Raw genomic sequence first — 15,980 nt, forward strand, 5'->3', positions numbered from 1 at the left:
TTTGGCCCTCCAGCTGTCATTGCACTACAGCTCCAATCATCCCCAGCCTCCGTGACTAATAGTGATGGGAACTGCAGCTGAAGGGCCGAGGTTGGGCAGCCCTGCTTTAGTCCAACTTCACACCTCTATTTCCTGGACTACAGTCCTCAGGGAAGACAATGAGACAAACTAGGGAACATTTTATGCAACCACTGGATAACAAAATAAAGAACAACCACTTCTCTTTGTTGACAGAAGACTGAGGCCAAATTATTGTTAACCCCCCAGAGACGAAAGGTTGGGGCAGTGTACAAATCTGATTGCTAAATACATAAGTGAATGAATGAATGAATAAATAAATAGAAAATGGACAGAAGTGGAGAGAGGAGCAGCACAGAAGGCACATTTTGTAGAGACAATTGTTATGTTTTTGGTTCAACTAGAGACTCAGAACGGCTCACCAAATAATTAAAGAGGATATGGGATGTCTGAGCAGGGAAGTCTCCGATGTTGAGCAGAAGCTTCCTCAGCATATACATTAACTCATCCTGGAATAAGAGCAGAATTTGCTTTTCAGTTTCTTCACAAAATGCTCAAAAAATGCATCACACAGATCCACAAACACATGAGAACATCTGCCATCTGTTTGTTCTACTAGGACCAATTATCACATCTTAAATAAGTGGCAAGCATTTCTTAAAGGCCCCCAAACTGCAAGGTAGAGTGCCTTTCCATTCATTAACTGGAAATCTCCTTTATAAGACATTTCCTGTAGGCTATCCTTAGCTGGAATGAGCAAACTTGAACTCCTGAGTGCTAATTGCCAATTTTTCTCTTAAATTGTTTTGACCAGTGCTATTCTTTGACAGCATTCTTTTAAATGTATATACAAGGAAGCAGGTTCTCTACCTGTCGATTGCTGATAGTTAGTTTCTCCAGAAAATGTCGAAGAACTGTCGAAGGATCTTCAATGAGACAGTTCCACAGAACTTGCTGCGCCACTGCGCTTACTGCACAAGACAGAAGGAGAGGACTAGTTTAGGCCTCATTTTAGGGGAAATGAACATTTACATATCTCTAAATATAACATGTATTCAACTAGGCCCAAGATTGCCTCACATTACCTCAGCTGGATGAGGCTCCACCTCATGGGCCTAGAAAACAATTAGATTTTGCTACTTACACCTTTCCTTCCATGATGCACAATGCAACATCGGTGTTTAGAATCCACTGGGGCTGCTGTGCATATGCAAAGCAGTCCTGGCGACACTGAAAAGGTGGGCAGTTGCACAATGACTTGAAATATTGAAACATTTTCTTCAGCAGTGCTAGTGCCATTGAAAACAACTGAAATAGCACTATGCAAGTGCCCATGCACTGTTTCAAGTTCTCACACCACTGCTCACCTCTGCAACACCACTGCTCACCTCTGCAACACTTTCACATGTGCAGCAGTGTCAGATCCCAAATGCTGATGTTGCACTGTGCATCATGTCGGCAACTGTCTCTTTGTGCATCATGTATTTTAAAATTATGAGCTACCTCACAGCAATTGTCATTTTTAACAATTTGTACAACATGTAGCGTCATTTTAAGGCTGCAGTTCTGAGTGCACATACTGAGGATTAAGGGCCAAACTAGAAATGACAATGTGTGTCAGAACTGGGTCACCATCAAATCTCTATAAAGTGAGGTGGCAGCAGTTTAAAGAACTCCCATCTGCACTTTTGCTTCTGAAAATCTAACTGTTTTTCTCCCAACGTCAAAGCTGACTCTTTCATAAGGCATGACGACATGCTCACCTGAGCTGGTGGGTGTCAGGGAGATGGTGGGCACCATCTCACTTGCCTGCCCTTCTTTTCTCCATCCCGCCCCCACCACAACACACTCCACACACTGCCTGCCAGTCAACACCACAGCTGCTGCAGCAGCTCCTCCAGCCGGTAGTTGAACTAGTGGGGGTGCAGGGAATATTGTTGCAGCCCTATCTTCCCACTCCTCATGCTTTTCAAAGCCTGCAGGGATTAAACCCAATCTCTGCAGGCTTTGAAAGGGGTGCAGAGAGAGAAGAAGCGGCTACCAGCAGTCTCTCCTCCTTGCTTCACACCTCCTTTAAAGCATGCAAGGATCATATTGGGAGCTCCTGACCTGAGCCTTGCAGGCTTTGAAAGAAGCATAGGATGAAAATAAAGCTCTGTCAACAATCTCCCCTCCTTGCCCCCCTTTAAAGTCAGCAAAGCGGGGGGAGAAGCATTTGACACTCCAATATACTTCATGACCAGAAATAAAAATGCACTGGAAAAAACAGCTGGTGAAAAGCAGTTTTGGAGGGAGAGCAAGCATGGGGCAAAGGTTCTGAATCCCCTCCTGCAAGCTTCAATACCCTCCAGTACCTGCATCATGCCTAAGGCGGCCCTAGGTGCTACTGAAGTGAGCTTGCTGACCTCTGAGAAAATGTGTTTAGGATGGCACTGCATCCAGTCTAGAAAGAAATAAAAACAGGTTGCTTACCTCTAACAGATGATCTGGTAGTGATCAACGGACAGTCATAAAAGTGGGTTCTGCACCTGCGTAGACCAACTTCAGGATAGATTGTTTAGCTTCTCGATGCGCCCCTTCCCCGCTGAGTGCAGGTGCTCCACGCCTGCTATTTTCTTGCTTCCTGAAGTGGGGATGGATGGGTGGGTTTTGTGACTGTCAGTGCATCACTACCAGATCATCTGTTACAGGTAAGCAGCCTGTTTATCTGGATAGTGATCCAGTGACAGTCACAAAAATGGGTGACTCATGCGCTTCCTCTAGGTGGTGGAGGGAGAAGCAAGCTACTGAAGTACCCATTTAAGCACTGCCTGTTCAGCTGCCCACAGGTCCAACGTGTAGTGTTTCACAAACGTTTGATCAGAGGCCCAAGTGGCAGCTGTGCAAATGTCTCTAAAATTAATGCCTGAGAGACGGGCCGCTGAAGTAGCATATGCCCCAGCTGAATGGGCTTTGATAGCAGGACGATCTACTTTCTGCAACTTATGGGCCAGAAAGATAACCTCGACCAGCCAGTAGGTTGGCGCTATCGCGAAGGTGGCAAACCTTTGTTCTTGCTTTTGTAACACATGAAAAGCCTCTTTGTCTTCCTGAATACAGTTTCCCATTTCAAGTAGAACAACGGAGCACGCTTTACATCCGGACTATGCATTGCACGTTCTAGCAGTGTTGTTGGTTCCCTGAAGAAAGTTGGGAGTACAATATCTTGATTCATGTGGAAATCAGATATTATTTTTGGTTGAAATTCTGGGTCAAAATGCATAACCACCTTATCCTGGTAAAACTTAGTGTAAGGCTCATCAATATGTAGTGCATTATGCTCACTGACCCATTTAGCCATAGTTATTGCTATGAGGAAAACTGTCTTTAGAATCACCAGCTTCAATGAAGCTGTAGCCATGGGCTCAAACGGCTTCTCAGTCAAGCTAGAAAGAAATAATGATAGACTCGTGTTGTGAAGAGGTCCACCGCTGGAGTGCCCCATATTGCAAATATCGTGCCCAGACAGCGGGGGTTTCAACTTCCACTCGTGCTGTTGTAGCAGGATTTGTGATCTGCTCAGCACGTCTGCTAGAGAGTTGTCCTCGCCCTTGATATGTATCACCACCATGTGGATCCGGCGAATGATACACCAGCTCCATATCTGCTGGCTCAAGTGGCACAGGGACCAAGACATTGTCCCACCCTGCTTGTTTATGTAAGCCATCACAGTCATATTGTCCAATTGAATTTAAATCACTTTCCTGATCAACTGGTTCTGGAATGACTTCAGTGCCAGGCAGACTGCAAGCAGTTCTAGGAGATTTATGTGAAGCCTCTGTTGTGCATAGGCCTTTCACCTTGAGGCCTGACATATGTGCACCCCATCCAAGTAGGGAGGATCTGCTGTGACATCAGAATGAGTATATGTACCTGGAATTACCTCCTTTGCAAGAGATGCTGTCTCTGCATCCAAAGGATTGGAGCACCACTTCCGGGACACTGAGGCACATATTTTGACAGTCCATGTTCAGTCTGAACGTGGACAGATACCACAGTTTCAATTTCCACATCAGCAACCTGGCGTACTGAACCACTGAAGTGCATGAAGCCATAAGGCCCAGGAGTACTTGAATGGTCCTCGCCCGCTGAAGTGGTCTTGCTTGGAATGTGTGCACCAGCTGAACCAGGAGTTTGTAATATTCCTCTGGCAGGAACGCCCTTTGACGGTCCATGTCCAGCACAACTCCTATGTATTGTAGCCATCTCACCAGAGTTAAGTGTGATTTCTTCCAATTGATTTGGATGCCCAATTCCTCCAGAAGATTGGTCACAACTGCTCTTTTGTTTTTGCTGTCATCAGCCAGTCATCCAAGAACCGGAAAAGGGTTAGGCCTTGTGTTTGAAAGTACACGACCACCACCTCCATACACTTCGTAAACACTCTCGGTGCTGGAGACAGCCCAAATGGTAGAACATTGTACTGATAAATCTTTTGTCGCACTGTGAACCGCAGGAACTTCCTGTGAGTTTCCTGTATGCCGATGTGGATGCCTTAGGTCCAACATTGCAAGGATCGCTTGCAGTGTTATCATATGGAATTTTTTTCACCTCAACATACAGGTTGAGCCACCGCAGATCCATTATGGGATGGATTCCCCCGTTCCACTTCGGGATTTGAAAGTAACAGGAGTAAAGTTCCCCGTGTTTTTCTGCTCCATGCCCTCCACACTGATACAAAACTCAGTGAGATGTAGCCCTCAAGGACACCTCACAAACCCTGAACTGACCCAGAAGGGAGTAAAACAGAGCTATATCCTAGCCCCGCTTCTGTTCAACTTCGACATCAATGCTATGGTGAGCTGCCTGAACAACTCTGATTTCCACCCTCTCAAGTTGGCTGAAAGATCCATCTCCATCCTACTCTATGCTGACAATGCTGCAATCCTCTCGAGGACCCCTATAGGCCTCAGAAGGGCACTGGCGGCTTTGTTACCGTATTGTAAAGATGAACAACTTGAAATAAACTACCAAAAAACTAAGACCATGGCCTTCGCCAGAAGACCAAAGATCCGCTGCTGGAGTATCGATGGCCATAGAATTGAACAGGTCGCCTGTTTTACATATCTGGGGGTGGTCCTCCAGGCCTCTGGCACAAGGAAGGCCCACTGTGAACACGTTGCCCTAACAGCACAGAGGAGTCCCTCTGCCATCTTGCAGTTCCTTCGAACCAGAGGTGGTCATTATGTACCTGCAGCACTCAGACTATATGAAGCCAAGCCATTGGCACAATTACTCTATGGTGCCCACCCAGGATCCCCTTCTAACGTTAGTATATTGGAGCATGTCCAATCTAAATTTCTAAGAGCGGCCTTACAAGTCCCTAGCTGTATCGCCAATGCCACCCTGCATCCAGAGGCGTAGCTGGGGAAAACGGCACCCAGGGCAAGCTCTGCCCCTGAAATTGCATCCCCTCGCCCCCCGCACATACCTGCGCCCTGGCCGGACTCCGGAGTGAGCGCAGCGGTGGAGGGCAGCAGCAGATCGCGCGGCAGCGGCGGATCGTCATCGTGTGCCCCTTGTGGCGGTGAGCGCGGCGGTGGCGGGCCCACCACCACCGCGCTCACCGCCACAATCCCAGGGGCACATGATGACGATCCGCCGCCGTCCGCCGCCGCCGTGCGATCCAGGGGGGATCGGGGGGGAGTCATGGCACTTTTTGGCGCCCCCCACGTGACCCCCCCAAAGTGGCACCCAGGGCATGTGTCCTGCCTGCCCCCCCCCTATCGTTACGCCCCTGCCTGCATCTGGAAACTGGAATTATAAAAGTTGAGGCTAAAGTTTGGATGACCGCTCTCAATCACTGGCTCAAACTAGCTCTTTGCCCACAGGGCCTGGCCCCATTAATACTGCAGGACAATTTCCAATCCTCATGGAAGTGGGCAGTCGCTAATAAGGTGGCACTATTGGGCTTCTCCCCATTTTACCTCCTTGCTGTGGGCAGTAACAAGGCAAAAACGGCCATCAGAGGATCCTGGATACGGAATGCCAGGTGGAGCTAAGGATGGTTCCTGGATATCAGGCCTCGGACATCTCTAGTTTCATGGTATCCCCCCCCCCAAACACATATTTGATTCAGCTGGAAATACCAAGCCATAGAAGGGCGTTCACCCTTGCCCGCTGTCATGTCCTTCCATCCACTGTTTTGGAAGGTAAATACAGGAAGATCCCATTTACAGAAAGGCTTTGCCCCTGTGCCTCTGGGGAGGTGGAAACCACTGAACACGTACTATTGTCTTGCCCGTTATATAAAGATAGCCAGGAGAAGCTCATACTTCGCAACTCCCCCAGCCAGTCCAGTCCTACAGTAAGATGCTGCTCTCAGATGAAAAGCAAACCTTCACGTACAATGTTGCTAGGTTCTGCACGGCAGCGTGCAAGATCCATCAGACCCTGACTGCCAGCCCATAACCCATGATTTTAGCTACTGACCAATTCATTCTAACATGTTTTTAAAAAATACTTTTACTGTCTTAGTTACTTTTAACTTATAGTTATATATGTAAAGGTAAAATGTGTTGTCAAGTCGATTTCGACTCTTGGTGACCACAGAGCCCTGTGGTTTTCTTTGGTAGGAGGGGTTTACCATTGCCTCCTCCCACGCAGTATGAGATGATGCCTTTCAGCATCTTCCTATATCGCTGCTGCCCAATATAGTACCAGTGGGGATTTGAACCAGCAACCTTCTGCTTGCTAGTCAAGCATTTCCCTGCTGTGCTACTTAAGGTGACAAGTTATATATGTACTCATATATTTAACTATGTTTAACCTCCTTTCTACTAGTCACCCTGTTAGAGTTGTCTCTCCCTACAGACCAATTTTATATTATATTAGTTAGTTGTTTTATCAGTTTTATTATTCTTTTCAGCTGTCTTCCCTTATTTTTTTTAGCTATCCCACTTTTACTCTTCAGTATATCTTATAGCTTATTTTAAATATTTTATACTTCTTAGACATTTTTATATTCATTGATAGTTGTATGCATTTACCTATGCTTGTCTTTGACCATAATAAAGTTGATTGATTGATTCCCCATATCCATACGCCCACTGCACTGGAGATATTAACTCCCTTCTCCAACAGCATGATAACTTTCTCCATCAGAGTCTCTGAGGTGGGAGTGTACCTCATCCTTGTGTAAACTGGTAGAGTATCAAATTCGATCGCATATCCAGTTTAAATTATCCTCAAGACCCACCAGTCTGATGTTATGTGGCACCATGCTTGAGCATGACTTGCCAGTCTGATGATGTTGCTCGCTCCGGCCAGGGAGATGGTGTTCCTGGCTCTGATAGATGGAGGTGTCAGTAGAGAGGGAGATATTACCAACTGTGCAGTTGGGCTGGCACACCAATCAAAGGTTTTGCTTAGCTGATTGCACAGTCTTATTACGTGCAGCTTGGTTGCCTTTATTCTTGGTGTTGTAATAGCAATAGCAATAGCACTTACATTTATATACCGCTCTATAGCTGGAGCTCTCTAAGCGGTTTACAATGATTTAGCATATTGCCCCCAACATTCTGGGTACTCATTTTACCGACCTCGGAAGGATGGAAGGCTGAGTCAACCTTGAGCCCCTGGTCAGGATCAAACCTGTAACCTTCTGGTTACAGGGCGGCAGTTTTACCACTGCGCCACCAGGGGCTTCTTGTTGTAGTGTTGGAAGGCTTCTTGTTGTAGCGTTGGAAGGGCCAGTGATAGTCCTTCCAATCTAATTGACGATAGTTGCCTTGGCAGTGGCTATAAGAATGGAATCTGTTATTGGAGAACTGCTGAGTCATGGAAGTGAAAGTTTTAGCTGTATACTTAGAATTTTTCCCCCTTTCCACTGTGGAGTCTGTTTCATCACAGAACAGACCTTTCCCATCGAAAGGCAAAGCCTCCACCCTGTCTCTCATATCATGTTGAAGGCTGGTGGAGCATAACCAAGCATATTGGCATAATGCAATAGCAGATGTGAGCGTGTGAGATTCCGATTCTATCAGATGCATGGCATTACTCAGCTGTTGTCTTGTTGCTGTACTCATTTTACCAAATGTTTCCTCAAATTTCTTTTGGAACTCTTCTGAAGATAATCCTCAATTTTTTGAAGACATTCCTCAATATTTGCACATTCCTCAAAAAGATTGTCCCTCAAGGTGTGTGTATATTTGGATAAACAGGCTGTATAATTAGCAATTTTTAATCAACAGATGCACCATAGCATAAGTTCAGGGCCCCAAAGCATCCAATTTGCAGCCCTCTTTTATTGGCCGGTGCAGTATGCTGCCTGTTGCCCTTGGAAGAAGAGGCGCAGTTGATAACGATAGAGTTCGGTATTAGGAGCTTCAACAGATCTTCATTATCCTCTTCCTGCACCCTATAGAGTGTTTCCAATCTTTTTGAGGTGGGCATCGGTGTCATTAGCACCTCCCATGCTGACTTCGCAGATTATTCCTTGGTTATTACAGGAAGCACGGGAGATATACAGGTTGAGTCATCAAGGGTTTCTTCATAAAATTATAAACCATGTCATCCAAATCTGTCGTTTTCTGCTTTAGATCAAGAACCAGTACTGAAGACATCTCTGCCACTTGCTGGTGGTAGGAGCGCATCTCCTCATTTGGAGATATGGAAGGAGTGGTAGGTACATTCTAGTCCGAGTCAGAATTCTTTCTGGTAGATTCGGATTCTGAAGAGATGGAATCGTAGTCATCATCAGAAGACAGGTTCTTCAGAACTCAACCCAGACTTAGAACCAACCACCTTACTAGGAATGCACGCTGTACCAGAGCACCCGCTTTCACCGGCCAGTGTTGTTTGTCTAAGTTTGCCGAAGAACCAGAGGAAGACCCAGACTTTGAAGATTGCATAGCCTTGCCTGAGGTAAGTTAAGAACGAGTCTGAATCATATTTGAGGCCAATACCACATGAGTCTGTGCAGCCATAGATTTCGGTTGAATTACTGTCTGAGTACACATAGAGTGAACTGCCTGAACTGGAGTAGGAGTAGCAGCTAAAGTTTGAGTACAGGTAACAGACTTAGTTGTAGCAGAAGTAGTAACAGGTGGAAGTATGCAAGCTTGTACAGCTGTATCCTGATGCACAAATTGCAGAACAGCATGTTGAGAGGAGTCACAACTTGCTGCACAACAGTTTGTACAGTCATATCTTGTATGACAACTAGAGGTGGAGAGACTTGAGTAGCCATATATAGCAGCTATGGAGCCTCCAGCCACCTTGCTTTTCATGCCTTAAATGCCACATAGTCCTCCAGAGAAACAGGTGAATGATCTGTGGATGCAGCACCCCATCCACGCACAGGCTGTCGACCTTGCATGGGTGTTGTAAAGCCTTGATGCATTGGAGAGAAGGATGGTGTTTTGGGGACTGGATGGGTAACATCCATGATGTCATGGTCCTCCACATTCAGTCCATGACCTAGAAAGCCTTTAAAAGTGCCCGCTGACGGAGTGCTGTCACTAGACTCCAACAGGGCTAAACTATGCTGTGTAGACTTTGGGTCCAAAGACATCTCATCATTGAAGTCAACATCGGATACCAGCAGAGATGTTGCGTGTTGGATCAAAGCCATAGACCTTGCCTCCGACAATGATCATCGGGGCGTCGAAGGCGATTGACAAAGCGTTGGAGCCAGAGATAAGGATACAGCTAAATACTGAAGCCCTGATGTAGCAGCAGTTGAAGAATGACAAGGAATTAGGAATTAGAGAGATATCCTGACTCGTCAATGTCAAAGGCGGAGAGCAGCATTGAAGCCCAGTAGGGAAGGAAGTGAGTCATCTCACTAGACTTAGAGTGATGATGGGATGACATCTCAGATTTATCCTTGTGTTTTTAACAAAGCATCTGAAGTTTCACCCTCCGCCCTTCACTTTTCTTTCTCTCAACAAGAAGCCTTATGCCTCGATGTCAATTCCGGCTTCTTAAACACTGAGGTTAACTCTGACATAGACGGTCTCAGCACCGGAGAATTAGACTTTGCTAGAGTAGTCCCTGGCTTTGACTTCGATACTGAGCTGGGCGTTGAGGGAGATCGGGGAAACGACTTCCTCGGGGCCAGAGCTTCCTCTGAAAGAGCCACTTTCAAGCGAGCCTCCCAATTTTTCAAGGTCTGCTTAGAAAACAAAGAGCAGACCAAACAATTTGACGCAGTATGCCCCTCCTCTGTCAGTATCTGGTCACCTGGCAGGGAAGTTCACAGTACCAAACGGAGCTGCAGAAACAAGATACGGCTCGGAAACAGTTCTTCTTTATCGGGCTTGGCTGCAAGCTGTCGACACGAAAGCTGACGAACGTTGCTTTCCAGCAGTGAATAGAAAGCTGGTGACATAATTTATAGTACAAGCCGAGAGCTCCCAGCTGGCAGGAATTCAAGGCTTATCAGCCCTCTGCAAGAGGCGTTTACTCCTCCTGATAGTTTCAAGCTGAGTTCTTCGCCTTGTAATAAGGCTCTGTTGTGGAGTCAGTGGAGGTTGCTTGCATAGCTCCTCTTCTGATTGGTCTGTCACGGTTTCTGCTGTCTCAGGTTGTTGTGCCTGCTTTGAATCATCTGCCTCAGCTGTTTCTTGGAAACTGACAGCCGGGCTCTGCCCCTCAGACACCCCGGCATTGGCTGAAAAGTTGACAGCTTCCCCTTCCTCCTCGCTGTCTGAGATCGAGGGCGTGACACTACCAAACAGAACAAACAAAGGTTGTGGCTGTCCGTAGACAGGAGTTTGCCCCTGGACTCAGCACACCTTTTAAAGGTGGTTTCCCAGCAGGCTGAAGTCCTGCTCATGAGAAAGAAGACTAAGCACACGAATTAGGTCCGTAAATCAAAGAATATCCAGTAAACTTTTTCAAACTCCGTAACGAAATAATTCACCAATGCAAACATAGTTTTGGGGACTATGCAGTCCCAAAAACACTAAAGAGGAGTCCTTAAACTGTTCAAAGGGTCCATAAGATCAAGCCAAATACTTCACAATTAGAAGACAAATTATCAAAGTTGAGTCCAAGATCAATCCAGTAAATCCAAAATACAATCTTTCTGAGGAGCCGAAGACACCAAAGAAGTGATCGCATTAGTGGTCAGAAAGAAAGGAAGGGAAAGGGCAACCAACCACCAAAAATAACAGGTGCGGAGCATGTGTGCTCGGTAGGGATGGGTCCGGTTTACTTACCCCTCCCGCTGCTTTGCCCCCTTCAGCGCTTGTATTTACTGTAAAAATTGGGGCGGCAGGATACCTCCCTGCCGCCCCTTGCCCCTCCGCAATGGAAAAGGCTCCGGCAAGCCTTTTGCGCACGCGCACGTCACGCGCGAGCTTCACGTCTCCCTGACGCCGGAGGCCCGGTCTACCCGGCCTCGGCCCCTGCCGGCGGGTAGACCGGGCCTCCGGCCGCCAGCAGGGGCCAAGGCCGGGTAGACCAGGCCTCCGGCGTCGGGGAGACGTGAAGCTCGCGCGCGACGTGCACGTGCGCAAAAGGCTTGCCGGAGCCTTTTGCATTGCGGAGGTGCAAGGGGTGGCAGGGAGGTATCCTGCCACCCCAATTTCTACAGTAAATACGAGCACTGGAGGGGTCAAAGCGGCGGGAGGGGTAAGTAAACCCTCCCCACCCTTAAAGGAACCCCCTCCACAGTGCCGGACCGCAGCTGTGCGGTTCCGTGCACACCCCTTGTGCTCGGCAGGGGAGGGGGGCATTGAGGAGCTAAAGTATCTATCCCAACTTTGGTCTATGCAGGCACAAAATCCACTTTTGTGGCTGTCACTGGATCACTATCCAGAACGACCATTATCGTAGTATATATTTGTTGGTCTGAGTGCTACATGTGAGTTGCTAGCACAAAGCAGAATCTGAACTTCCCTATCCTTTCCTCTCATACTTTATGCTTTGTTTCAATACTCTCCAGAAATCTGCATTCACTTACAGGAATTCTGCACCTTTATACCTCTTTGCTGCTCTCCAATAGCAACTCTGCTGCCACCTACAGTGTCGCCAAGTTCTGTGCGGTAGCGATTAATATCCGGCAGAAAATGATCATGTGTGCCCAGAGCCCACCTCTATGAACTAGAGGACAGCCATGGCTACTGCCTTAGTGTGGCAACCCAACAACTTACAGAACCGCAATTTCCTGGCTACTATTTTACTGGCCTATAATTTTTGTGTATATTATATGATATCCTTTTAACACATATTAGCTCTTATTATTTTAAATGACTGTCTTGGTTTAAATGTTTTTAAACCTTTTCTTACTTTATAAACATGCAACGCAATCTAGGGTACTGCTACATGATTTATTCCTATGCTTCTTATTGCAGCCATAGTTAAATCAAAATATAGTCCAGAGTCTACTATGTCTCTTATTAGAGCCATAGCTAGACTTTTAGTGCAGTCACATGCCTATTTTTTAATATTTTAAATCATTTTATGTTAGTAATGTATTTTAACGTCTTTTATATTTCTTATTGTATATTTTAAATCATCTTATGACAGTCTTAGAGTATGAAATCTATTGATACTTAGGTTTTAAAATGTACTTTATGCTGGTCTGTGACCATAATAAAGATTGATTGATTGATTGATTGACTGATTGATACAGGAATTCTGCAGTGTTCTGTCAACAGAGATGGGTACTAATACACTGAATTTACTGTGGTCCGTGGACAATGTGATACTTTCATCAGCTCAGATCTTATGTGCTGAAGATGCTTTTAGTGGTCAACCAATACAGCTAATAAACCTGGTAAAGATCTTCAAAGTATATATAATTTAAAAAATAAATCATATGGCTATGATTATAGTTACATCATTTCCCCTAAATTAATTATTCCCACATACTGCCCACCAATGTCTATAACAGATCCAATCCTTCAATTCCCCTCTACTAATTTCCCTATTTTGCAATTAGGTCAATGTCTCTACCCTAGTGCAGATGGCACAGTCTCAAAGAAATTCTCCCGGTGCTGAGAGGAGCTGAAGTCAATTTGCATAATTTGTATGATCTGCTGATGGTGCCGTGTAAAATTTTATGCACTGAGGCAGTAAAAGTTTAAGGGGGGGGGGAATAAATATCGCTATTTGAAATATAAACAAGAACAAGAATTTCTCTAGTAGTTAGACATTGATTTTCATTGCTAAGACCGGTGAAGAGGCCTAAAAGCTTCATACTCTTTTAAATTTTTTCAGAAATCTTTAAATTAGAACAATACCTGCAACTCCATCCTCCCGGACTTCTCCATCTTCCATTAAGTGAACAATAGGGAGCACAGCTGCACAGATGCATGCTGGGAAGACTGCCTGAGGAGGCTGGGGCACATGATGATTTGGTGTGTGTTCTGTTGTGTGTTCCTCATCTAGGAAAAAAATAGACATACAGTTAACTTGAGCTGATAATAATGAATTTTGGGATAGGAAAAACTCTGTGGGTATGGGAATGGAAAAAATACTATGTTGCCGACAAATCCAGAATTGAATGACAGATAAACTGAGTATTCAAAAGAAAGAGGGGATTCTAAATTATGAGTTACTATTTTGAATCTTTTCTTCTAAGGCCAATTATGCTTTATTTTGGTGGTGTGATTGACACTGGAGCCACAAACTGTTCTAGCTGCTTTTATAATATGGAGCCCATGTGGGCTGGACCAAGTTCAGCTATGAAGGAGAAGTCAATTGAAAATGAGGGTCTTTGCTCATGTGGTTAAACTTGGCCCAAGCCACATGGGCTCTGCTTGACAGGCAATTAATCATCCAGGGCAGTGATCTCATTGTTTACGTTTCCAGAGACAACTACACTGTCAGAATAACATTTAAACTGGGAATGTCCAGAGTAGACACTCATGGACATCTTGAAATGATCTTCTGAATCTCAGAGATTTCAAAAATTGTGAGATAAATCCTCACATTTAGATTTTAGATCAAATGTAATCTCATCATCTCAATCATTTGACTGGATTTCATGCTTCTTTGGAATATCTCAATTGACCTTAAGGTTAGAAGCATAATCATTAGTGCACAAAAGTTGGAAAGACACTTTACGTTTGATAGTAACCTGCCAGTTACAATCATCCTACCTTCTGCACTGACTGCTGAACGGACTGACCAAACTGAGCCACGCCGAAAGGAGTAGTTCCTATGAGATGTGCTGGAGGTACATGACGGACTTACAGAGAGACGGCGAGATGCCAGGTTGGCCACTTCTTCTACTGACAAAACAAATGGAAAATGTGAATTTTGGGTTTATACATTCTAGAAGAGAACTGTGCTGATCTATTGCAAGAGTGAAAGCAGGCTTCATAACAAAATTGCAGTCAACGCTGGGCTATAATATATCTTTATGAGTATTTTCTAAATGTATCTGGTAGGTCAGCATCCACAGTGGGCCTACACAGTACAAATTCTATGCAGGTAGGCTGTTTCAGATGCTCTGAATGTGCATGGAGGGCAGGGCTAGCAGGCATCACAGAGGATCACCAAGTTCCTTTATCTTAGAATGTTAGGTAGAATGAATCTGTGCTGGAACCAGCTGGATCTACTTTGAGGGGAACTTTCTGTTCAGGTCATATCATCCTCTAGTCTAACTAGATTACATGTAGAGGATTCTGTCTGATTGCATAACATTTGACTGTTTAATTTCAGAGTTCTTCCCATTCTAAGATGATTTGTCTGAATACAGAAAATGGATAACTCCAATTGGTGCTGAAGTATTTTTGCACCTCAAACATGAATACAAGGAGCCGATGGGTTTGAACCTGTGAATCTGGCAGCAGGGCCCAGATACCTGACTGAGGAAGCTGCCAGACCTGCTGGAAGGTATACTGCATCTTGTCAGCCCAGCCATATCAGGAGATCTGAGGAGGTAATATGGACCTTTCTGATCTCCAATAACTTGCCTCAGAGTTAGTTCCCCAGTCTACATAACTTGTAAGCCAGTGTAGTTGCCTTATAGACTCCAGAACCCTAGTCCATGCTCCATTCCACTGTACTTCTGCCTTTCAGAACCTGAGTACTTGTCTGCCACTCTTGGACTGCATCACCTATCTCTGGCCCTTTGATTTCTGCCTCTGGAATCTGACCTCTTAACCATCTTAGACAATTTCACCAAAGCTCTGAAACTTGACTAGTGGTTGTCCTGGATAGCTCTATATGCCTATGCCTACTTGGACTGACCTAATTCTCTAGGGTCAAACCCTCAACCCTGACAGGTCACCTGGTGCCTGCCAGAGAAGCAACCTCAGTCACAATACAACTACTTAAACAAAGGACTTCATGTTTTCTTCTTTTCCTCTCTACTCTCAAGTCCAGATAATTATTTGCCCGGAAGGATATAAATATGCTCTCTCATATAGGATAGTTCTTTATTGTACAACCATTGGTCATTGCACATAAACATTATTATTACTAAAAAAAAATCCAAAACGATAGACCAACAAGCTTACAAATACGTGAAAACATTAAAACAAGATGGTATCTCACATGCATGTGGCTGACCTACAAGGGGGCCGTGTTACATTATTTTTCCATTTATTGCAGAAAGCTCCCTTATGCCCTTGACCGCCTCTTGCACTCTCCCATGGTTTCAGATCCAGCCTGAATACTTAACCACATGAAACCAATTGTAACAAACCACAGCAGCCACTTATAAGGAAAAGCAGCTTCAGTTTCAAACAGAAAATCAGTGACATGGGTGTTTAACCCTTCCCTCCTCACTTCTTTTCTACTGCATCTCCCCTCTCAGGCCACTTCCCACACCATGGGATTCCAAATGTATGTTTGCAAACAGATGTCTGGGACCCCCCTGGAAGGAAAAGCAGTGGTGGTGGAGAGATGCAACAAAAAGCAGTGGACAGGGAAATAAACACTTCTTGCACTCCCCTCTAGAAACTGCTTTTCTTTATGGGAAGAGGTGATTTGGATTATATTGCATGTATTTCAATGCAATG

General features: G+C 45.2%; 1 protein-coding gene across 11 annotated transcripts in view; it reads right to left on the reverse strand.

Moving 5' to 3' along the window:
• Nucleotides 1-15,980, reverse strand: part of LOC128339464 (protein unc-80 homolog) — a 254,333-nt gene that overhangs the window by 89,554 nt on the left and 148,799 nt on the right. For 9 of the 11 annotated variants that reach the window (XM_053283443.1, XM_053283442.1, XM_053283438.1 and 6 more), the window contains 4 exons: nt 14,112-14,243; nt 13,251-13,394; nt 889-989; nt 441-527 (listed from right to left, as the gene is read on the reverse strand). In XM_053283443.1, the coding sequence (XP_053139418.1) occupies nt 441-527; nt 889-989; nt 13,251-13,394; nt 14,112-14,243 (464 nt within the window). The remainder of the gene's footprint in view (nt 1-440; nt 528-888; nt 990-13,250; nt 13,395-14,111; nt 14,244-15,980) is intronic. The other 2 variants (XM_053283439.1, XM_053283433.1) reach the window with 1 other exon arrangement.

This window comes from Hemicordylus capensis, chromosome 1, assembly GCF_027244095.1.
Source record: "Hemicordylus capensis ecotype Gifberg chromosome 1, rHemCap1.1.pri, whole genome shotgun sequence".
Classification (NCBI taxonomy): domain Eukaryota; kingdom Metazoa; phylum Chordata; class Lepidosauria; order Squamata; family Cordylidae; genus Hemicordylus; species Hemicordylus capensis.